This window comes from Heptranchias perlo, chromosome 16, assembly GCF_035084215.1.
Source record: "Heptranchias perlo isolate sHepPer1 chromosome 16, sHepPer1.hap1, whole genome shotgun sequence".
In the NCBI taxonomy this organism is placed as follows: Eukaryota; Metazoa; Chordata; class Chondrichthyes; order Hexanchiformes; family Hexanchidae; genus Heptranchias; species Heptranchias perlo.
Genome location: NC_090340.1, coordinates 23,450,935 through 23,473,941, shown reverse-complemented (window position 1 = coordinate 23,473,941; position 23,007 = coordinate 23,450,935). Strand labels below are relative to the sequence as shown.

The following is a 23,007-nucleotide window of genomic DNA, read 5'->3' as shown; positions in this document are numbered from 1 at the left end:
AAGAATGCTGCCCTGAGGAATTCCAGTAGCGATGTCCTGGCTCTGACAAACACAACCTTTTTTATATAGAAACATAGAAAATAGGAGCAAGAGTAGGCCATTCGGCCCTTCGGGCCTGCTCCGCCATTCAAAATGACCATGGCTGATCGTCTAACTCAGTACCTTGTTCCCGCTTTTTCCCCATATCCCTTGATCCCTTTAGCATTAAGAAATATATCTATCTCCTTCTTGAATACGTCTAATGACTTGGCCTCCACTGCCTTCTGTGGCAGAGAATTCTACAGGTTAACCACCCTCTGAGTGAAGAAATTTCTCCTCATCTCGGTTCTAAATGGCATATCCTGAATCCTGAGACTGTGACCCCTGGTTCTGGACTCCCCAGCCATCAGGAACATCCTCCCTGCATCTAGTCTGTCTAGTCCTGTTAGAATTTTATATGTTTCGATGAGATCACCTCTCATTCTTCTAAACTCTAGTGAATATAGGCCTAGTCGACCCAATCTCTCCTCATACGTCAGTCCTGCCATCCCAGGAATCAGTCTGGTAATGTGTATCAGGTATGACTCCAGCAATTGGAGGGTTTTCCCATTGACTTTCATTGACCACAGTTAAGGCTCCTTGATGCCATTCTCAGTTGAATGCTGCCTCAGTGTCAAGGTAAGCTACTCTTCTCTGATATTCAGCTCTTGTGCCCATGTCTCGATTAAGCCTGTGATGAAAATGATGTACACCAGCAGACCAAATGCAGAGCCCTGTGGAATTCCACACATAACCAGGCCCCAATCAGATCTGCTTCTATTAATGACAACCCTCTGCAAATGTGATTTCAATCAACTACTTATCCAACGTCTTACCTATCCTATGATCCTAGATCTCATTTTTTCCAGTAGTTGTCAATGTAGAACTTTGTTAAATGCCTTTAGGAAATCCAGATGTACAACATCAACTGGACTGGGCAGTATTTGTGGAGAGAACAGACAAGTTAACGTTTCAGGTGTGAGCCTTTTCTCAGAACTGGAAGATATTACAGATGAACGACGTTTAAAAAGGAACTGAACAAGGGGAAGCTGAAGGAGAAAAAACACAAACATGCGCACAGGAAAGAAATAGGATATCTGTAAATGCTTCAGTTGATTATTTTGCTGCTGTTATCAGAATTAAGAATTAATTAAATATTCTAAAAGAGAAAAAAGACTTGCATTTATCTAGTGCATTTCATGACCACAGGATGTCCCAAAGCACTTTACAGCAAATGAAGTACTTTTGAAGTGTAGTCATTGTTGTAATGTAGGAAATGCAACAGCAAATTTGCACACAGCAAAGTCCCACAAACAGCTGTGATATAAATGACCAGATCATTTGTTTTAGGTGTAAATTGAGGTTTTAGGTTGAGGGATAAATATTGGCCAGGACACCGAGAGAATGCCCCTGTTCTTCTTCAAATAGTGCGTCCATTTCAGGGAACAGACAGGGCCTCAGTTTAAAGTCTCATCTGAAAGATGGCATCTCTGACAGTGCAGCACTCCCACAGTACTGAACAGAAGTGCCAGCCTAGATTATGTGCTCAAGTCTCTGGAGTGAGGCTTTGAACCCACAACCTTCTGTCTCAGAGGCGAGAGTGCTACCATGCAACTAAAGGAAACAGTAAAGCTGTTTTAATGTAATAGCCAAAAATATTTCTCAACATCTTCAATCACCCTGTCCGACCCTTTCTCTCCAGCTCATAATGGAGAACATTGCCTGAACTTTAAACTCTCTCTTCCTATTTTACACAGGACACTGTGGGACCTCAAAAATGGCAGGAACATCAAGTGATATGGGAGCTCTGCATGAGGCATTTAAAAAGTTTGCAATGCATGGGGATACCAAGTCAGTTGGTAATGAAATGAATGGAAAAAACTGGGCCAAAATCTGCAAAGATTGCAAAGTCATCGATGGTAAAACAGTCACTTCAACTGATGTGGACATTGTCTTTTCAAAAGTAAAGTAGGTACCAGACACTATTTCACACAGTAAAACTGCAAGTCCTGTACTGAGTAACAATATGACTTTGTAATTTATGTCTTCACAAAAGAAAATGTTGTAAGCCAGCTCAGTGATGCAGGTCATTGATGCACCAACGCACTAGACCGTGAAATGGCATTACATACCCGTGATTTTTCACACAACAAATTCCCAATCTCAGCTATGCTGTCGGGGAAGACAATCATTACTGTACTATCCTCATACAGATTAGAGAGCACAGCAGCAATCCAATTGACAGGAGTTCTGTACCATCATATAACCCTGTACAAGTAACTATGGTCACTCCTCTGATAAGAACATAAGAAGAAAGAAATAATAATAATTTTAGAAGAGAAATAATAATAAAACCATTTGCCCTATCAAAGCACACCCATCAATCACTTTAACTCGCCCAACTTAGCATCCAACTGCATTTTGTATGTCCTTAGTGCCCTTTAATTATTCCAAATATTTATTGGCTTTCCTGTACCATTTAATACTTTATAGATGTCAATGAAGTAACCCTTACACTTCTTTCTGTACAACTTATGCTGTTTTAATCTGTCCTCATCCCCTTTACACTTGGGATCTTACTTTTGCTCTTCTCTGCACCCTCTACAATGCATTCAAATCCCCTTTAAATAATGGTGATCAAACCTGAATACTGTACATCAACCAGTGCATTATAAAGCATCAGCATAACCCCTGTAGATTGATACGCCACTATTCTGCCTATTTACCCACCTTTTCATTTCTTGATGAAGACTGAGATGGATAGATTTTTGTTAGGTAAGGATGTCAAGGGATGTGGAGCAAAGGTGGGAAAATGGAGTTGGGGTGCAGGTCAAACTGATCTAATTGAATGGCAGAGCACGCCCAAGGGGCTGAATGGCCTACTCCTCTTCCTAATGTTCTTGTGTTCCCATGTCCCACAACACCTCAAATTTAAAATTCTCATCCTCATGTTTAAATCCCTTCACGGCCTCACTTTCTCTATTTCTGTAACCTGCTGCAACTCTCCATTCCTCCAACTTTGGCCTCTTGTGCATCTCCCCTCTCTTTCATCCCACCAATGGCAGGGAGGGGGCCTTCAGCTGCCTAGGCCCCACACTCTTGAATTCTCTTCATAAACCCCTCCACCTATCTCCCTCCCTCTCCTCCTTTAATACCCTCCCTAAAATCCAGCTCTTTGATGAAGCTTTTGGTCACCCCTACTAATAGCTCGTTCTTTGGCTCAGCATCCATTTTTTGATTATGTCTCTGAGAAGCACTTTAGGATATTTTTCCACATTAAAGGCGCTATATAAATCCAAGTTGCTGTTGCTGGTAACTGTCCCTTCAGTATAAAATTTTCATTAATTTTCTTTTTTCTCTCCTTTACATTTATTGACACCCCACACTGCCCCCAGCCTCCAACATGTTGGCCAAAACATTGTAACAATCTCTACAATCCTCTTCTTAACTGTCTGTTCTTGTCTGCCATCTCCTCTCTAATTAGCCTTACCCCTCACATAGCCTCTTTCCCATACATTTACCACAGATCCAGATACTACTAGTATGGCAGGGGGATGGGAACCAAAGGGCAGATACAGATAGGACAAAGACAGACCAGGAAACGGGAAGTAGAAAAGCAGTTAGTGACATAGTTAGCGACTCAGAAAGGCAAAAGAAGCAAAGGTTAAATAGGGTTCAGCACAGGAATTTGACGGGGTTAAAGGGTATATACTTCAATGCAAGGAGTATTACAAACAAAGCAGATGAGGCACAGATAGACACATGGCAGCATGTTATCATTGCTATAATGGAAACCTGGCTTAAAGAGGGGGATAATTGGCAGCTCAATATCCCTGGATATAGAGTTTTCAGGCAGGATAGAGTAGGTGATAAAAAAGGAGAAGGGGGGTAGCATTATTGGTTAAAGAATCAATTGCAGTTGTGAGAAGGGATGATATGCTAAATGGATCATCAATCGAGGTCATATGGGTTGAGCTAAGAAATAAAAAAGGGGCAGTCACATTACTAGGAGTGTACTATAGACCCCCGAATAGCGAAAGGGAGATAGAAGAACAAATATGTAGGCAGATTTCTGAGTGCAAAAATAAGAGGGCAATAATAGTAGGGGACTTCAACTACTCTAACATCAACTGGGATTCAAACAGTGTGAGGGGCACAGAGGGCACAAAATTCTTGATCGGTGTCCAGGAGAACTTTTTTAGCCAGTACGTGACAAGCCCAACAAGAGGGGATGCAATTCTAGATTTAGTCCTGGGAAATGAAGATGGGAAAGTGGGTGATGTGACAGTGGGTGACCATATTGGGGATAGTGACCACAATTCAGTTAGTTTTAGCATTATTATGGAAAAGGACAGAGTTAAGTCAGGAGTAAACGTTTTAAATTTCTGCCAAATTTTACAGAACTAAGAGGTGATTTGGCAGAAGTGGACTGGACACAACTACTTGAGGAGAAATCAGTGGCAAGCCAGTGGGAGGCAATAAAAAGTGAAATTCTACCTACAATGCAGACACGTCCCCTCCAAGAAAAAGGGTGGCAAATTTAGAGCCCCCTGGTTGTCTAGAAGTATACGGGGCAAGATAAAGCAGAAAAAGAAAGCTTATGACTGTCACAGAAAACTAAATACTGTGGAAAGCCTAGAGAAGTATAGAAAGTACAGAGATGACGTAAGAAAGGAAATAAGGAAAGCAAAGAGAGGGCATGAAAAAATATTAGCTAGTAAGATTAAAGAAAATCCAAAGATGTTTTATCAGTACATTCAGAACAAGAGGATAGCTAAGGAAAAGGTGGGATCTATCAGGGATGATAAGGGTAACTTGTGTGTAGAAGCAGAGGATGTGGGTAGGGTTTTAAATGAATATTTTGTCTCCGTATTCACAAAGGAAAGGGATGATCCAGACATAGTAGTTAAAGAGGAGAGGTGTGAAATATTGGAAAAGGTAAACATAACGAGAGAGGAAGTACTATAGAGATTGGAGTCCTTGAAAGTTGATAAGTCACCAGGGCCAGATGAATTGTTTCCTTGGCTATTGAAGGAAGCCAGGGAGGAAATAGCGGATACTCTGAGGATCATTTTCCAATCCTCACTAGATACAGGGGAGGTACCGGAGGACTGGAAGACTGCAAACGTAGTACCATTGTTTAAAAAGGGTACGAGGGAAAGGCTGAACAATTATAGGCTGGTCAGTCTTACCTCGGTGGTGGGAAAACTATTAGAATCAATACTGAGAGATAGGATAAACTGTCACTTGGAACGGCATGGTGTAATCAGGGATAGTCAGCATGGATTTGTTCAGGGAAGGTCATGCCTTAGAAATCTGATTGAATTCACTGAGGAAGTGACAAGGAGGATTGATGAGGGTAGTGCAGTGGATGTTGTCTACATGGATTTTAGTAAGACATTTGACAAGGTACCACATGGCAGACTGGTCAGAAAGATAAAAGCCCATGGTATACAGGGAAATGTGGTGAATTGGATCCAAAATTGGCTCAGTAACAGGAAACAAAGGGTAAAACTCGATGGATGTCTTTGCAAATGGAAATCCGTTTCCAGTGGTGTGCCACAGGGCTCAGTGTTGGGTCCCTTGCTGTTTGTGGCATATATTAATGATTTGGACTTGAATGCAGGGGGCATGATTGGCAAATTTGCAGACGACACAAAAATTGGCCATGTGGTTGATAGTGAAGAGGATAGCTGTAGACTCCAAGAAGATATCAGTGGGTTGGTGGAGTGGGCAGAAAAGTGGCAAATGGAGTTCAACCCAGAGAAGTGTGAGGTAATGCACTTAGGGAGGGCAAACAGTAAAAGGGAATACGCAGTAAATGGGAATATATTGAGAGGGGTAGAGGAAGTGGGAGACCTTGGAGTGCATGTACATAGGTGCATGAAGGTGGCAGTACAGGTAGATAAGGTTGTGAAGAAGGCATACAGAATGCTCTCCGTTATTAGCTGAGGTATAGAATACAAAAGCAGGGATGTAATGATGGAACTATATAAAATGCTGTTAAGGCCACAGCTGGAGTATTGTGCGCAGTTCTGGTCACCACATTACAGGAAGGATGTAATTGCTCTGGAGAGAGTGCAGAGAGGATTTACAAGAATGTTGCCAGGGCTTGAAAATTGCAGCTACGAGGAGAGATTCGATAGGCTGGGGTTATTTTTCTTGGAGCAGAGGAGGCTGAGGGGAGACTTGATTGAGGTGTACAAAATTATGAGGGGCCCAGAAAGAGTAGACAGGAAGTACCTGTTTCCCCTAGCGGAGAGTTAAAGAACTAGAGGACATAGATTTAAGCTGATTGGCGGAAGGATTAGAGGGGACATGAGGAAAAACTTTTTTACCCAGAGGGTGGTGGGTGTATGGAATTCGCTGCCTGAATTGGTGGTAGAGGCAGGGACCCTCAACTCTTTTAAAAAGTACCTGGACCTGCACCGAAAGTGCTGTAAGCTGCAGGGCTACGGACCGGGTGCTGGAAGATGGGGTTAGAATGGGCACCTGGTTGTTCTTCGAGCCGGCGCGGACACGATGGGCCGAATGGCCCCCTTCTGTGCTATATCTTTTCTATGGTTCTATGGTGCTATGGTACTATGACCAAATTCATGTCCATCAGCTCAGCAGCGATGATGGGGTCGAATGAATTCACTCCATTGTTGTCGGTTCTGAACTGGCCGGGCCGCTTCAGTCATCTGTATCCCTTTCTGTGACAAGTCACTCTTGGCATTGTCTATCCAGTGCTTCCTTGGTCTTCCTCAGCTTCTTGTTCCATGTATCTCTGTATGCAGGGCCATGAAAGATACTCTTCTGGAAAGCACACTACCATTTTCAGCCATACCAGACAGAAGGTGTCTGTATTGATAAGCAGTCATTTTCCATGGAATCCTTGAGAGAACATGTTGATGGATTGATGGTGTAGCCGCCCCTTATTCTTTGAGATGTACATGACTATTATCGTTTGACAGGAGGCTATACTCAAGAAAGGAGATTGAGCAAAATAACTGTAACAAATAAATGTTTCAGAAATGTGTTAGAGGTAGAACATTATCCAGTGGGAAACATGTAGATACCCGAATATCATTGGGAACGTGGTGTCTCAGTATTGGCTGACACAGCACTGCTTGCCAAGCTCCTCTGTACCTGCTCAGTAGGCTCATTAGCTGGCAGTGGCCTGGCTGGAGCTTATGTTCGAGGAGCCAAATGAAAATGTTGGATGACATGCTGCAGAGGTGTCACAAACACCAATTTCTTGTAACTGTTCTGGTACCAGAATAATTACAGTCTGGTTCTGGTCACCGAAAAACAAGGGGAGACATTCAAACGTTGCAGGCAATGCAGAGAGGAGCCATGAGGCTGATCCATGTTGTTAGAGATCTGAATTGCGAAGAAAGACTGGGGAGATTGGCTTTTCAGCCTGAAACGGAAGCATCTGAGAGTTTTTTTAATAGAAGTATATGAAATAGCAAATCAAAAAGCTTAATTAGAACAATACTTTATATTAAATCGTGTGAGTAGAACAAGGGGTTACAGATTCAAACTAATTAAAGGTAATTTTAGGACTGACGTCAGGAAATTCTTCACATAGAAAGTGAGCAACACTTGGAATGGACTCCCAGTGGATGGAAAAATCCTGTATTGTTATATATGAACTGTAGGATATTTCTGGATGGATGAATTAAGATGGGGCGAATGGCTTTGCTCATCCATAAGGATCTTACACTTTACCTATCTGTTAAATCAGTAAGCTACAGGCTTTGATAAATTACATAGCCAGAGAGAACAAGAGCAAATCTGTTGGGGAGTAAATATTGCAGAAAATATTGAAGTAAAATAATCCACTGTTCACAACCTAAAAGTTTTTTTTTGATTAACATGTCCCTATAAAAGATGTTAACACAAAGACATCATGGCCTCATGATGGAACCAAGTATTTGGAGCCCTATTGCTTTATGTTATTCCACCATGTTGCTCTTCCTTTTTGAGATCACGCTAGCTCGAGACCTCTTGCTGCAGTCCTAAAAGGTTCTTCATCATTCGGAGCACCTTGTTCATCATAAATTAAAAATCATAATCTACTTCTACTGAACCTTTCGCTTCCACTGCTGCTGCTGTCAGACATACTGCCGCTGTGTCGCACTCTGGAGGCTCCATGTGCTGACTCTGCCCCTTACTTTGCAACATGTGGGCTAGATTTACAACCTACTCTCGGGACTGAAACTGGCGTTAGGGATCGGCCACCCATTATAGCAATGAAAATCTGGCGGTTTCTATAACGGGTGGCCAATCGGTAACGTCGGTCTTTCGCCCGGGTGACTTCAGCCTGTGTATGCTTCAACCTCCTTTGCATTATGCGTGATTACCAGACGCATCTAATGGAGCGCTTTAGTATAGTAAAATACCTAAAATGTGCCACAGGTCACATGTTGGTGCAGAAAATAAAGTTAGCCCAGTGTGTATTATTTAGAAGTTGAATATAGAGGGTTAATCTATAGTCATGTTTTAATTTCAGATCCAAGTCAGCTCGAGTAATCAGTTTCGAAGAGTTTAAAATGGCTTTGGCAGAGCTCGCTGTAAAGAGATTTAAAGGCAAAAGTCAGGAGGAGGCAATCGATTCAATGTACGGTCTGATTGCCGGTAAAGATCCAGCTAATGTTGGAGTAACGGTAAGCATGTTGAGCCAATCTGAATTCAAACCTCAGGTCTGCAAGTATGTCATTTGGATTTTAACTTTTCAGTAAGATTTTATCAGTTCCACTGTGCCTTTTCTGTTGTATTGAGTTGTTAAACTTTGTTTAAAATTCCTTAACTCGGAATGTCGTGTCCTGACTTGAACCAATCTGAACAAGGCAAATTCTGGTACATCTCAATAAGACCCTTAGGAAACACTTGGAGGTGGTACAGCCATGTCATGGACTGTCTCATTGTATTGTCTCACAACATACGCACACATGCACACACACTCAGAACATACACAGATATGCACAAAACACACAGTCACGCACAACACACACTCATGCATATGCACGCACAGACACATGCACATACAAACACATCTCTCATGCACATTCACTCTCACCACACACTCACACACACATACACTCACACTCATTCACAAATAACTTCTCAGTCCCAGGCCTGGTATATGGTTGGCAGAGACACCTATGGACAGACCAGGTGTACCTCCCTGATCACTGGTGAATGTAAAGACCAGTTGGGGTTCCAGGCAAAAATCATGGCCAAGACTCCCAAAGATTTGGGACCATTTTTTTCTGAAATATTTAAATCAGCCCCTTTGCAAGGAGGCCACTGGGACAACTAGATTTTCTTTCTGGGGAAACCCTAGGACCCCTTCCCAGCCAGGTCATCACCACCAGACTTTCTGGCCTTGCTGCTATGGCAGGCACCCCCAAATGCTCCTCTAGTGGTGTGGGATTTGCCAATGGTAGGCAAACGAAGAGCCTCCCCCGGTCCAGTGAATTTTGGCGGGATCAGCTGCAGACCTTTACAACCTGCACCAGCATACGCAGCAAGGACATTTAAACCAGTAGACGAGCATTTCTAAACCTTTACAGTACTTGTATAGTTGGGGAGCTGGTAATGTTGGTGGCTGGCATCTCTCATCTCCCATCTGGGAGTGTTTGGCAGGCAACTGTAATTGGTCAGTGACTCAATTGTACTTGTGGATATTTCACTGGACACAGCACAGGTTCTGGGGGAAGAAGGGAAGGATCAGAAAAGGCATGCAATGCAGATGTGTTTAAACCTAGGCTCTTGAAATGGAGCCATCCTTAATTCTGCCACCTGCGTATACAGGCCAAGGCAATTGCCTGGATATGTCAAAGTGATCTGCATGCGGAGGCCCTTAGAGAACTGTGCAATCTCCTGGAGCCCAACTTTGAAACCAATTTGATTTTAGGGGCATTTCTGTCAGTGTCTCTCATGGTAATCACTGCCCTGAATTTTTTTCTGCTGTTTTGGTTCTGTCCATGCAGCATTAGGAATTATCTGCAAAATCTCACAACCAGTAATGCACAGCTGCAACATGCCAACGATGTCATTCATTTCCAATGGAAACCAGCCAACTACACAAATAAACCCTTCCCTTTTACAATTTTATTGGGTTTCCCAAAATGTCTGATATTATTGACGGTGTATATGTGGCCATTGTGGTTCAATCACATCTGCTTCAAGAACAAAATATTTTTCCAAGCCATGAATGTGTAGCTGGGACATGACCATCGGTACAGAATCATACAAATTAATGCCTGGTACCCAGGTAGCTGCATGATTCCTTTAATTTATAGCAATCAATGGTGCCACCATTATTTCACAGGCTAGAAGAACTACTAGAGGAGCAAGGCTACCCATCAGAACTATGGCTCATGATCCCTTTGAGATACCCACACAAGCTGAAGAGAGTTACAGTGAGGCTCAGGCAGCTACCAGGGTCTTGAAGGAAGAGGACGGCCCGGTCACGCCCTCGCAGCCCGACATACTGGGGATCTGCAAATCCTTTTATGCCGGACTGTATGACACGAAGCCCTCAGACAGCGCAGCCTTCCAGTCCTTCTTGTCGTCTATCACGGAGGTTCTAGACGACAGCAAGCGGGAGAGTCTGGATCACCCGCTAACTCTGGACGAACTGACACAGGCCGTCCGTTCCTTCGAGAAGAGTAAGACTCCCGGAAGCGACAGCTTACCGGTGGAGTTGTACTTGGCTCTGTGGGACTGGATTGGCCCAGACCTGCTGGAAGTGTACGGGGGTATGCTTCTGGCTGGCAGCATGTCAAACTCCATGAGGAAAGGCATCATCACCCTCATCTACAAGCGGAAGGGGGAGAGGGAAGATATCAAAAATTGGCAACCCATCTCACTACTTAACGTGGACTACAAAATTCTGTCCAAGGTCATCGCCAATCGGGTCAAGTCAGCCCTGGAGGTGGTGATCCACCCCGATCAGACCTGCGCCGTACCCGGCAGGAAGATCTCTGATAGCCTGGCGCTACTCAGGGATATGATCGCCTACGTACAGGACAGGAGGGTGATCACCTGCCTGATCAGCCTGGACCAGGAGAAGGCCTTTGACAGAATATCCCACACGTTCATGTTGGACGTGCTCTCCAAAATAGGGTTAGGGGAGGGAATCCGCAATTGGATCCAACTGCTCTACACAGACATCAGTAGCGCAGTTTCAATCAACGGGTGGGAATCAGAAAGCTTTCCAATCAAATCTGGAGTCAGGCAGGGCTGTCCTCTCTCCTCCGTCTTGTTCGTGTGTTGCATCGAACCCTTTGCCGAGTCCATCAGGAGGGATGCGAGCATAGGAGGGGTGACGATCCCAGGCAGCGGAGGCACTCAGGTCAAGGCCTCCCTGTACATGGACGACGCGCCGTCTTCTGCTTGGATCAGCTGTCAGTCCGCAGATTGATGAGCATCTGTGACCAGTTCGAACTGGCCTCAGGGGCCAGGGTAAATTGCACCAAGAGCGAGGCCATGTTCTTTGGGAACTGGACCGACCGATCCTTTGTCCCATTCACCGTCAGGTCGGATTACCTGAAGGTGCTGGGGATCTGGTTCGGGGGGGCCGGGGCGTGCACCAAAAACTGGGAGGAGCGTATTGCCAAGGTGAAGCAGAAACTGGGACTGTGGGATCAACGATCCCTCTCGATCGTGGGCAAGAACCTGGTCATCAGGTGCGAGGTGCTCTCGGTGTTGCTGTCTGGCCCATACCTTGCTCCTGCGCCGCGACAGTCACCCGATCCATCTTCCACTTTATCTGGAGGTCAGAAATGGACTGTATCTGCAGGGTCACGATGTACAAATCTCCAGAGAAAGGGGGGAAAGGCGTGCCCAACGTGGCCCTCATCCTGATGGCCACCTTTGTGTGCGGCTGCATCAAGCTGTGCATAGACCCTCGGTACGCAAACACAAAGTGTCACTACGTGCTGAGGTTCTACCTGTCCCCGGTGTTAAGAAGGATGGGCCTGGCCACGCTGCCACGGAACGGTCCGTCCAGTTGGACCGTTCTGCTATCCTGTCCTTCGTGGAAAAGTTTGTGCAGAAAAACACTTTTGACCACAAGGCGGTTAGCAAGTGGTCCGCACGTAACGTCCTCAAGACACTGCGGGAAAAGGAGATGGTGGATCCTGTCGGTTGGTTCCCCGAGCAGACTGTCAATGTCATTTGGCAGAACGCCTCATCGCCAGAGCTTTCAAACAAGCACCAAGACCTAGCTTGGCTGGTGGTGAGAAGGGCCCTTCCCGTCAGATCCTTCATGCAATCCCGGACTCTCAGCACCACCGCGCGCTGTCCCAGAGGAGGCTGCGGTGGGGACAAGACTGTCACCCATCTCCTTCTGGAATGTGCCTTTGCAAAGAAGGTCTGGAGAGAGATGCAGTGGTATCTGTCCAGGTTCATCCCGAGCAGTTCCGTAACACAGGATTCTGTGCTCTACAGGCTGTTCCCGGGGACGCACACCGAGACGGACATCAACTGCTGCTGGAAGACCATCAACTCGGTGAAAGACGCCCTTTGGTCTGCCCGAAACTTGCTGGTCTTCCAGTGCAAGGAGCTGTCCTCGACCGAGTGTTGCAGACTGGCACATTCTAAGGTCCAGGACTACGTGCTCAGTGACGTACTGAGGATGGATGCGGCCGCCGCAAAGGATCTGTGGGGAAAGGCAACTGTTTAGAGCCTTCCCGCCATTGTATACTGAGGGGCTGAAATCAGGGAAAAACCCCTCGGGCAGAATGTAAAATTCAAATTGATGTAATGAAATGTCATGTACCTGTAATGAATCTGTAATGAATCACCTGTATTGATTGTGATGCAATGAGGCACCCTGGAGTGTCATGAACTGTAATTATGTCCAATGTGTTCATTGAACTGTACTTGATGTAACCTGCAAATTGTATAATCTGTATGTTTATGTTTGGAATGAGATATGACAACTGTATTGTATGTATTGCTGCAAATTTTATGAATAAAGTATATTTTTTGAAAAAAATAATAATGCTGAAGCCTTGTGTTATGGGCGTCTCAGTCTGATTCCCCAACATAGTGAATCCAGACAAGACAGAATGCTGTAGATTGGAGTGTAAGCATATCAAAGACTCAATCAGAGCATTTATTATGAAAGCTATGCCTGATGTTGGGTCTTTGACCAACGGGGGCTCAGCTGCAGAGAGCCCTGGAGTGGCTATGCTCTCCATAGTAATCTGCAACTTGGTCGGGCAGTCAATGCAACACCACATAGATGTGGGTTGTGGACTCACAAATGACCCCAAGCTATGAGCTTAATTAATAATCTTTTGTGTAGAACTTGATCAGATTCCTTTTGAAGGTTTAAGTGCATGTCATAGGTTTACCACAGTCATCTTGGGTTATCACTTCCTCAATAAAATCAATCCTCTGGGTTTAACCATATTTCTGATATTCCCACCACTTTGTAGTTCCCTTTCAGCAAAACAGCATCCAGTTGTGATATCTTATTTCAAATGCTTCTTGCATTCATATAGAAGCACCTTAGAGTAGATTTGCCTTCTTTCATGCCTCCGGGTGACAGCTTATTCCTGGGCTCCTGTACTGTATCTCTCTCAGGGTTACGGTATTGGTACCCACAGGTTACAGATACCTTTTCCCTATGGTCCTTCTTGCTTGGGATTTGGTTATCTCCCAGGCCTTGTCTGCCTATCTAGTTGAAATGATTTTCTAATACTGCCCTAATGTTCCTCGCCACCCTCTTTGTGTTCCTATTCGACGAAAGCCAAACCCCTGTACCAGTGCTTTTTACTCTGATAGCATTCCCAGTTATTTATGAAGGTACCATGTTGCTTTGACACCAGGTTGCCAGCCATTTACTTATATCCTTAGCTTTATTCTCAAACACTGGAAGAGAACACTACTCTGCATCCTCTATCTTTGCGTTTTGATGCAATCCTCACATATGTGCCTTTTGAGGCCCCTATATTATTTCTTCTCATGTTGTTTCCCCCTGTGTGGACTATCAGCACAGGGTCTGGTCCTGACCCCTTTAGTATGCCATCTAACCCTTCCTCAAGTGTGTACTAGCTCACTATCCTGTGGTCCTTGCCTTTCTGGAACATATGGTTAATGCAAGTATTTATTTTCTTTCTTTATGTGCTTTGTAGTCAGAAAGTTATTAAATATGTAGCATCTCATGTGAGCACAAAAAAAAAATTATAAAAATGACTGACTGCAAGTTTTGTGAGCAGGCCAGCTATCTATCCTTATCTATATCTTTAAGTCCAATAAAGCATGTCATTTCTCCTTTTAGGTCGCACACAAAGGAGGAGGTGTTGAGAGACTAACAGACACCTCTAAGTACACGGGATCCCACAAGGAACGTTTCGATGAAAGCGGCAAAGGCAAAGGGATGAGTGGCAGGGAGTACATATCAGAAAACACAGGCTATGTGGGGAATTACAAGGGAGCTGGAACCTACGATGATAAAATGAAGAAATAAAGAATGCATATTGATGACTGGAACGTTTCCATGACACAATGACCCCTTGTTATGTTGCTTAAGGTCCTCTAGCGTTTGCAATAAACAATGAAATTACATCTCTATTTTTACTTATAAAAACCTACTTTCTGGGTAGAAAGTGCAACTCGTGACCCATAGTTGTAACTGTGACCAGCAATTGCACACTTAGGTAACAGTAGTGTAACTTTTCAGTTATATACTGCTGTTTTCAATTGAGAGGGGGTGGGAAAACTGAATTTGCGATGAGAATTTCCTTGTGGCAATTTTAAACACAGACTTTATAAAATAATGTCTCGTATGCCCTTCTCAGTCTACAGAAAACATTCCACTCTGAAGATCTCCCTTCAAGCAATTTATATATAAAATTGAAAAACCTGCTCTGGGTACATGCACATAATCGTAGAAAATGCTAATCTAACTTTGACAGTAGTTTTTTTTTAATGTCTATCAGGATGGGATTAGAGAACTTTCCTGTTTAGCTCCCTCTACTCTGCCCAGTAATTCTCAAAATTGCAATATATGTATAATAAATTTAAAATATTATATCTGTGCATGCTTCTTGTCTACAACACTTTATTTCCCGTTGTGATGTTTTTGTCACACTTTTCCATCAACTTTTCCTATAAATTCCTATGTCCTCATTTATAATGGAACTGCCTATGTAAACTTGTCACGCTGTAATTCCACTTCCCCACCAGTGATGGTACAGTAGTGCCTAGCTTTGCATCTGCCAGCTCCTCAACCTGTATTGCACCGAAACCCCAATGCTCCAACCAATTCTACTTCTCTGCTTTTTAAATTGCCATAAACCCCATCCTTACCTTGTTTATATAAAACAGGCAAAGTACCAATCCACTGCCCTGGTCCACTGAAGTTGGATTCTTGAAGCTAGCTTTCAGTTCTCAAAGTTGATTCCAAGCTTGTGCTCTTTTTTGGATAAAAGCATTGATGTTCATTTACATTTTGCACCTTGCATTAGTTTTTTTTGCAATGGAAGGCACGATCATTGCATATTTACATTACTGTCTACAGGGTGGGCTGCAGCAAATCACCAAGGCTTCTTCGGCAGCACCTACCAAACTTGCAACCTCCACCACCTAGAAGGAGAAGGCCAGCAGGTGCATGGGAACACCACCACCTTCAAGTTCCTCTCCAAGTCACACACCATCATGATTTGAACATATATTACCATTCCTTCATTGTCGCTGGGTCAAAATTGTGGAACTCCCTACCTGACAACACTGTGGGAGTACCTCACCTCACCTTAGTACTACTCCCAGCATCTCACCTCACTGCCCCATCCCAGCTCCTCACCTCAACACTGCTCCCAGTTCCTCACCTCAACATTGCTCCCAGCTCCACACCTCAGTGTCCCTCCCATCTCCTCACCTCAGTGCCCCTCCCATCTCCTCACCTCAGTGCCCCTCCCATCTCCTCACCTCAGTGCCCCTCCCATCTCCTCACCTCAGTGCCCCTCCCATCTCCTCACCTCAGTGCCCCTCCCATCTCCTCACCTCAATGCCCCTCCCAGCTCTTCACCGATCCCAGCATCTCACCTCACTGCCCCTCCCAGCTCCTCACCTCAATGCCCCTCCCAGCTCTTCACCGATCCCAGCATCTCACCTCACTGCCCCTCCCAGCTCCTCACCTCAATGCCCCTCCCAGCTCTTCACCGATCCCAGCATCTCACCTCACTGCCCCTCCCAGCTCCTCACCTCAGCACTGCTCCTAGCTCCTACCCTCACTGTCCCTCCCATCTCCTCACCGCAGTGCCCCTCCCATCTCTTCACCTCAGGGCTCCTCCCAGCTCCTCACCTCAGGGCTCCTCCCAATTCCTCACCGATCCAAGCTCTTCACCTCAGTGCCCCAACCCAGTTCCTACCCTCAGTGCCCCTCCTAGCTCCTCACCTCATCACTGCTCCCAGCTCCTGCCTTAATGCTACTCCTCATTCCCAGTGCCACTCCCAGCCCCAACATCTTTTTGCTGCTCCAAGCAAAGCAACAGTACTGCATGCTGTGGGTGGGAATTCTTGCAAGATCAGGAATTCCTACCTACAACATGGAGTATTCTTCAATCCTTGGAAATCTGGAGTGCTAGAGGAATAAGAATGTTAGCTTGAACTTAAGGGGTGGGGGAGGAGTGCCAATGTGAATTGTGGGGGGGGGGGGAAACTGCCATCTTGAACTGGAGAGAAGGGGAGAAGAGTACCAGCCTAAATTAAAGGAGATAGGGAAAACAGTGCCAGTGTGAACTGATGTCAGAATCAATTGAGGGGTGTGAGATGGAACAGAGTGCCAACCTGAATGGGAGACAAGGAGAAGACTACCAGTATAAACTGGGTAGGAGAGAGTGAAACATATCTCAAAAATTGAAGGAACAGAGGGTAAAGAGTGCCTGTGTGAATTCTGGATAAGGCGAAGGAGGAGCACCTCTGTAAACTAGGGAGAGAAGGAGAAGAGTACAGTACAGGAAAATGCTGGAATCCATTATTAAGGAAGTGGTAACAGGGCACTTAGAAAATCATAATATTATTAGGCAGAGTCAACATGGTTTTATGAAAGAGAAATCATTGTTGACAAATTTATTAGAGCTTTTTGAGGATGTAACAAGCAGGGTAGAAAAAGGGGGACCAGTGGATGTAGTATATTTGGATTTTCAAAAGACATTCAATAACATGCCACATAAAAGGTTGTTACACAAGATAAGGGCTCATGGGGTTGGGGGTAATATATTAGCATGGATAGAGGATTGGGTAAAGGTCAGAAAACAGAGAGTAGGGATAAACGGGTCATTTTCAGGTTGGCAGGATGAAACAAGTGGGATGCCGCAAGGATTAGTGCTTGGACCTCAGCTATTTACAATCTATATTAATGACTTAGATGAAGGGACAGAGTGTAATGTATCCAAGTTTGCTGATGATACAAAGCGAGGTGGGAAAGTGAGCTGTGAGGACACAAAGAGTCTGCTAAGGGATATAGACAGATTGAGTGAGTGGGCAAGAAGGTGTCAGATGAAATATAATGTGGGGAAATGTGAGGTTATTCACTTTGGTAGGAAGAATAGAAAAACAGAATATTTTTTAAATGGTGAGAAACTATTAAATGTTGGTGTTCAGAGAGACTTGAGTATCCTCGTACAAGAAACACAAGAAGTTAGTATGCAGGTACGGCAGGCAATTAGGAAAGCAAATGTTGGCCTTTATTGCATGGGGGTTGGAGTACAAGAGTAAGGAAGTCTTACTACAGTTGTACAGGGCTTTAGGGAGACCTCACCTGGAGTATTGCGTACAGTTTTGGTCTCCTTATCCAAGAAAGGACATACTTGACCTGGAGGCGGTACAACAAAGGTTCACTAGATTAATTCCTGGGATGAGAGGGTTGTCCTATGAGGTGAGGTTGAGTAGAATGAGCCTATTCTCTCAGGAGTTTAGAAGAATGAGAGGTGATCACACTGAAACATATAAGATTATTAGGGGGCTTGACAGGGTAGATGCTGAGAGATTGTTTCCCCTGGCTAGAGAGTCTAGAACTAAAGTGATTCCTCAGAAGAGCTGGCCAGCAGAGTGGTGGGAGTGATGTTGTGCTGGCCCTGGAGAAGGATGATGGCAAAAGGGGACATGGAATTAGGGTATCCCCTCAAAGCGCTCCCACATCTCACCCTCCTTAACCAGTACCCGCAATACTGCCTCCTCTCCAGATGGCCGAATCTTCCCCTGCACAGGTGCAGGTGGAGCAGTCTTTGGCGGGGCCCTTATGGGCTCTAAAACCCAGGTCATAGACGGAGAGCATCTCAGCAGTCACGGCAGGAATCTGAGCAACCTGCCACTACCTCTGCCGAAGCCACAGGGGATTCACCACATAGAAGCGGTAGAAAGAGAAAGACTAAGCAATTGTAATTCATCAAGGGCTATGGACAAGGGTGTTCAACAAGCTGTCATGTTATTAATTTTTTTTTTGTTATGGCACGATAAATTTAATAATTATCACCACCACTGCCACATCTTGGCCATTATTGCCTCTTTTCTGAATTCGCCCTTTCACGTGCTTCATCATGAATGCCAAGACATGATGCCACCCATTGGGCTCATGTACAATGGGTGTATACGTGGCTGAAGGACTGTTTTTTGCAAAGGCGGTGGGGGGGGGGTGGGGGCGGGTGGGTGGCGGTTGATGGTAGTGGTGTTTGTTCCAGGCGGCCTGAGTATTTCAAAGTCTTCAATTTGCACATCTCGTTATGAGAATCTGTTCGAGATGCGGGCATCCCTGGTATCACGGGCAGCAATGTGTGCGGCTGCTCTGGTGATGGACTCCCCATCTTCATTTTCCTCCTCCTCAGATGTACTGTGGAATAGATCCATTACGCCCCTCATCCCGATCCTGTCAGTTTGCGGGGCGCCAAAATGTAGGTAAATTTGTCTGAACACAAGAATTCTCAGTCTCAACAAAGAAATCTCAGTCTAAACACAAAGAACTCCCAGCCAAAGGTTTGTCTGAGAGAACTGCAGCCCAGCTGCAATACCTCACGTTTTATTGAGATGTGACAATCACTGGTTTAAAGAGCCAAGTGAGCTTCGGCTGCAACTTGTCTCCATTCCTATGATGCGTTTCAGAAGCCATGGGAGATACTTGCAGGGGTAGTAGTTAAATCCGTTTCTGTTGCAGAATCCACAAAAAGTAAAGTACCTAAAGTATTTCAACTGAATTGGTTCTTTAAATATTGGCCCGCCGGCTTTAAGTTGAGACGGGATGTCTGGGGTTCTGTTGCGCATGCACATTTTAACAGGCCTGGGTTAAACCCGGAAGTGGGTGTGTTGGAGCCGGGATGCGGTCCCGCTCCAAAAAGCTGCAGTTTTAACATAAGAATATAAGAAATAGGAGCAGGAGTAGTCCATACGGCCCCTCGAGCCTGCTCCACCATTCAGTAAGATCATGGCTGATCTTCTACTTCAACTCCACTTTCCTGCCCTATCCCCATATCCCTTGATTCCCTTAGTGTCCAAATATCCATCGATCTCATCCTTGAATATACTCAATGACTGAGCATCCACAGCCCACTGGGGTAGAGAATTCCAAAGATTCACAACCCTCTGAATGAAGAAATTTCTCCTCATCTCAGTATTAAATGGCCGACTCCTTATGTTGAAACTATGACCCCTAATTCTAGACTCTCCAGCCACAGAAAACAGCCTCTCAGCATTTAACCTGTCAAGCCCTCTAAGAATTTTATACATTTCAATGAGATCACCTCTCATTCTTCTAAACTCCTGAGAATATAGGCCCATTCTACTCAATCTCACCTCATAGGACAACCCTCTCATCCCAGGAATCAATCGAGTGAACCATTGTTGGTAAGGAGTTCCTTAGGTAAGGAGACCAAAACTGTGCACAGTACTCCAGGTGTGGTTTCACTAGAGCCCTATATAATTGTAGCAAGACCTCCTTACTCTTATACTCCAACTCCCTTGCAATAAAGGTAACATACCACTTGCCTTCTTAATTGCTTGCTGTACCTGTATGTTAACTTTCTGTGATTCGTGTACAAGGACACCCAAATCCCTCTGACTACCAACATTTCTCGGTCTCTCACCTTTTAAAAAATATTCTGCTTTTCTATTCTTCCTACCAAAGTGCTTATAATTTCACATTTTCACACATTATATTCCATCTGCCACCATCTTGCCCACTCACTTAATCTGTCTATATCCCTTTGCAGCCTCTTTGCGTCCTCCTCATAGCTTACTTTCCCACCTACCATTGCATCGGCAGCAAACTTGGATACATTACACTCGGTCCCCTCATCTAAGTCATTGATATATATTGTAAACAGCTGAGGCCAAAGCACTGATCCTTGCGGCGCCCCACTAGTTACAACCTGCCAACCCGAAAATGACCCGTTTATCCCTACTTGCTGTTTTCTGTCCGTTAACCAATCCTCAATCCATGTTATTATATGATCCCCAATCCCATGAGCTTTACTCTTGTGTAACAACCTTATCAAATGCCTTTTGAAAATCCAAATATACTACATCCACTGGTTTCCCCCATATCTACCCTGCTAGTTACATCATCAAAAAACTCTAATAGATTTGTCAAACACGATTTCCCTTTTATAAAACCATGCTGACTCTGCTAATCATATTATGATTTTCTAAGTGCCCTGTTACTATGTCCTTATTAATAGATTCTAGCATTTTCCCTACTACTGATGTCAGGCTAACTGGCCTATAGTTCCCTGTTTTCTCTCTCCCTCCTTTCTTGAACAGCGGGTTTACATTTGCTACCTTCCAATCCATGGGGACCGTTCTAGAATCTAGGGAATTCTGGAAGATCAAAACCAATTCATCCACTATCTCTGCAGTCACCTCTTTTAAGACCCTAGGTTGTAGGCCATCAGGTCCAGGGGATTCATCGGCTTTTAGTCTCATTAATTTTGCCAGTACTTTTTCTTTACTAATCTTAATTGCTTTGAATTCCTCACTCTCATTAAACTCAGGTATGTTTTTTAAATCTTCTACTGTGAAGACAAATACAAGATATTTGTTTAACGTCTCTGCCATTTCCTTATTCCCCATTACAATTTCTCCTGTCTCTGCCTCGAAGAGACCCATGTTTACTTTTGCTATCTCGTCCTTTTTACATACTTGTAGAAGCTTACAATCTGTTTTTATATTTCTTGTTAGTTTACTCTTGTATTCAATTTTCTTCCTCTTTATCAATTTCTTGGTCATCCTTTGCTGATTTCTAAAACCCTCTCAATCCTCAGGCTTACTACTCTTTTTGGCAACATTACCAATCTACCTCAGCCAACTCGCCCCTCATACCCACCTAATTGGCTTTGTTAAAATTTAAGACCCTATTTTCGGACTTGACTGCATCACTCTCAAACACAATATGGAATTCTATCATATTATGATCACTCTGCCCCAAAGGATCCTTAACCATGAGATTACTAATTAACCCTGTCTCATTACACAATACTAGGTCTAAAATAGCCTGTTCCCTAGTTGTTTCCTCGACATATGGTTCCAGAAAACTGTCTCGAATACATTCCATGAACCTCGTCCTCCAAACTACTTTTGCCAACCTCCCATCTGCCACCACCCCGTTCTTGCGGGTTAAAATTGCCCCCCTGGAGTCTGTAATAAAAGGAACTTCATACAGTTCCATAAACTGATGTTGCACATACTTGTATTTCCTAAATGTATCAGTAAATACATCTCAATGACAGAAGCTGACATGCAGGGCTGCAGTTTCACGTTCATGATAAGGTACAGTCCTGAATTCGAACAGATGTGCTTTTATGGATTCTGACATGTCTTATTACCACGGAAACTGTTGCAATGAAATATGCTGCCATCTTTATCTTAGTATCATAGTTTGGTATAGCACAGAAGGAGGTCATTCAGCCCATCATGTCTGTGCCGGCTCTTTGAAAGAGCTATCCAATTAGTTCAACTCCCCTGCCCTTTCCCCATAGCCCTGTAAATTTTTTCCCGTCAAGTATTTATCCAATTCGCTTCTGAAAGCTACTATTGAATTTGTTTCCACCTCCCTTTCAGGCAGTGCATTCCAGATCATAACAACGCTTCAAGAAGGCAGCTCATCACCTCCTTCTCAAGGGCAATCAGGGATGGGCAATAAATGCTGGCCTTGCCAGTGAGGCCCACATCCCATGAAAGAATAAAAAAAACTCGCTCCATAAAAAAATGTTTCCTCATGTTGCCTCTGGTTCTTCTGCCGATTACCTTAATCCTGTGTCCTCTGGTTACCAACCCTTCTGCCACTGGAAACAGTTTCTCCTTATTTAGTCTATCGCTCCTTAGTTACTCTATCTAAATCTCTTCTGCACCCTCTCTAAGGCCATGACATCCTTCCTAAAGTGTGGTGCCCTGAATTGAACACAATACTCCAGCTGATGCCTAACCAGTGTTTTGTAAAGGTTTAGCATAACTTCCTTGCTTTTGTACTCTATGGGGCCGATTTTAGGATGGCTGAATGGGAGCGTTCGGGATGGGGAGGTTCCTAAAATGGAGGAATCCCGGAGCGGGTCCGGAGCCCGGCGACAACCCGCCCGCTTCCGGGTTCCCCAATGACGCGTTCGGGTGTGCGTGCAGCTCCCGCATGCGGGACTCCCACCGGCAATTAAAGCCGGCGGGATGACAATTTAGATACTTACTTACCTAGTTGAGGTCCTTGACAGACCTCATTGACAGGAGATTTTGGCAGGTCTGCAGTTTTCATAGATCCTCAGCGTGTTTCCCGTGCTGTGGGAAACACTCCCTGTTGGAGCAGACGTGTTTCAGTCAGCAGCCAATGGGAGATGCAAAGGATTTTTTGACAGTTGGGGGGAATACCTCATTTATTGCAGCAGGGCACTCTGTCACTTCAGACAAAGTTTTGGCTGCAACACTTTTGTCTTTCGACTCAAAATTATTAATTTATACACTAAACTCTGCTGTGCAAACACATTTACCTACTTTGCGGACCCCCTC

At 44.5% G+C, this 23,007-nt stretch overlaps 1 protein-coding gene across 1 annotated transcript; it reads left to right on the top strand.

The window, feature by feature from the left end:
• Nucleotides 1-1,795: 1,795 nt before the first annotated feature.
• On the top strand, nt 1,796-14,558 carry LOC137333288 (tubulin polymerization-promoting protein family member 3-like). The gene is made up of 3 exons (XM_067997448.1): nt 1,796-1,986; nt 8,519-8,672; nt 14,306-14,558. Exons 1-3 carry the CDS (start codon nt 1,796-1,798, stop codon nt 14,492-14,494), a joined length of 534 nt encoding a protein of 177 aa, XP_067853549.1. The 3' UTR covers nt 14,495-14,558.
• The last annotated feature ends 8,449 nt before the right edge of the window (nt 14,559-23,007 follow it).

What these genes read in the sequence shown, in the direction of transcription:
- LOC137333288 (XM_067997448.1), top strand. Translation starts at nt 1,796, where the DNA reads ATGGCAGGAACATCAAGTGATATGGGAGCTCTGCATGAGGCATTTAAA. An exon ending in ATTGTCTTTTCAAAAGTAAA is followed by an intron (nt 1,987 to 8,518) that starts GTAGGTACCAGA and finishes TTTTAATTTCAG; the next exon opens with ATCCAAGTCAGCTCGAGTAA. An exon ending in CAGCTAATGTTGGAGTAACG is followed by an intron (nt 8,673 to 14,305) that starts GTAAGCATGTTG and finishes TTCTCCTTTTAG; the next exon opens with GTCGCACACAAAGGAGGAGG.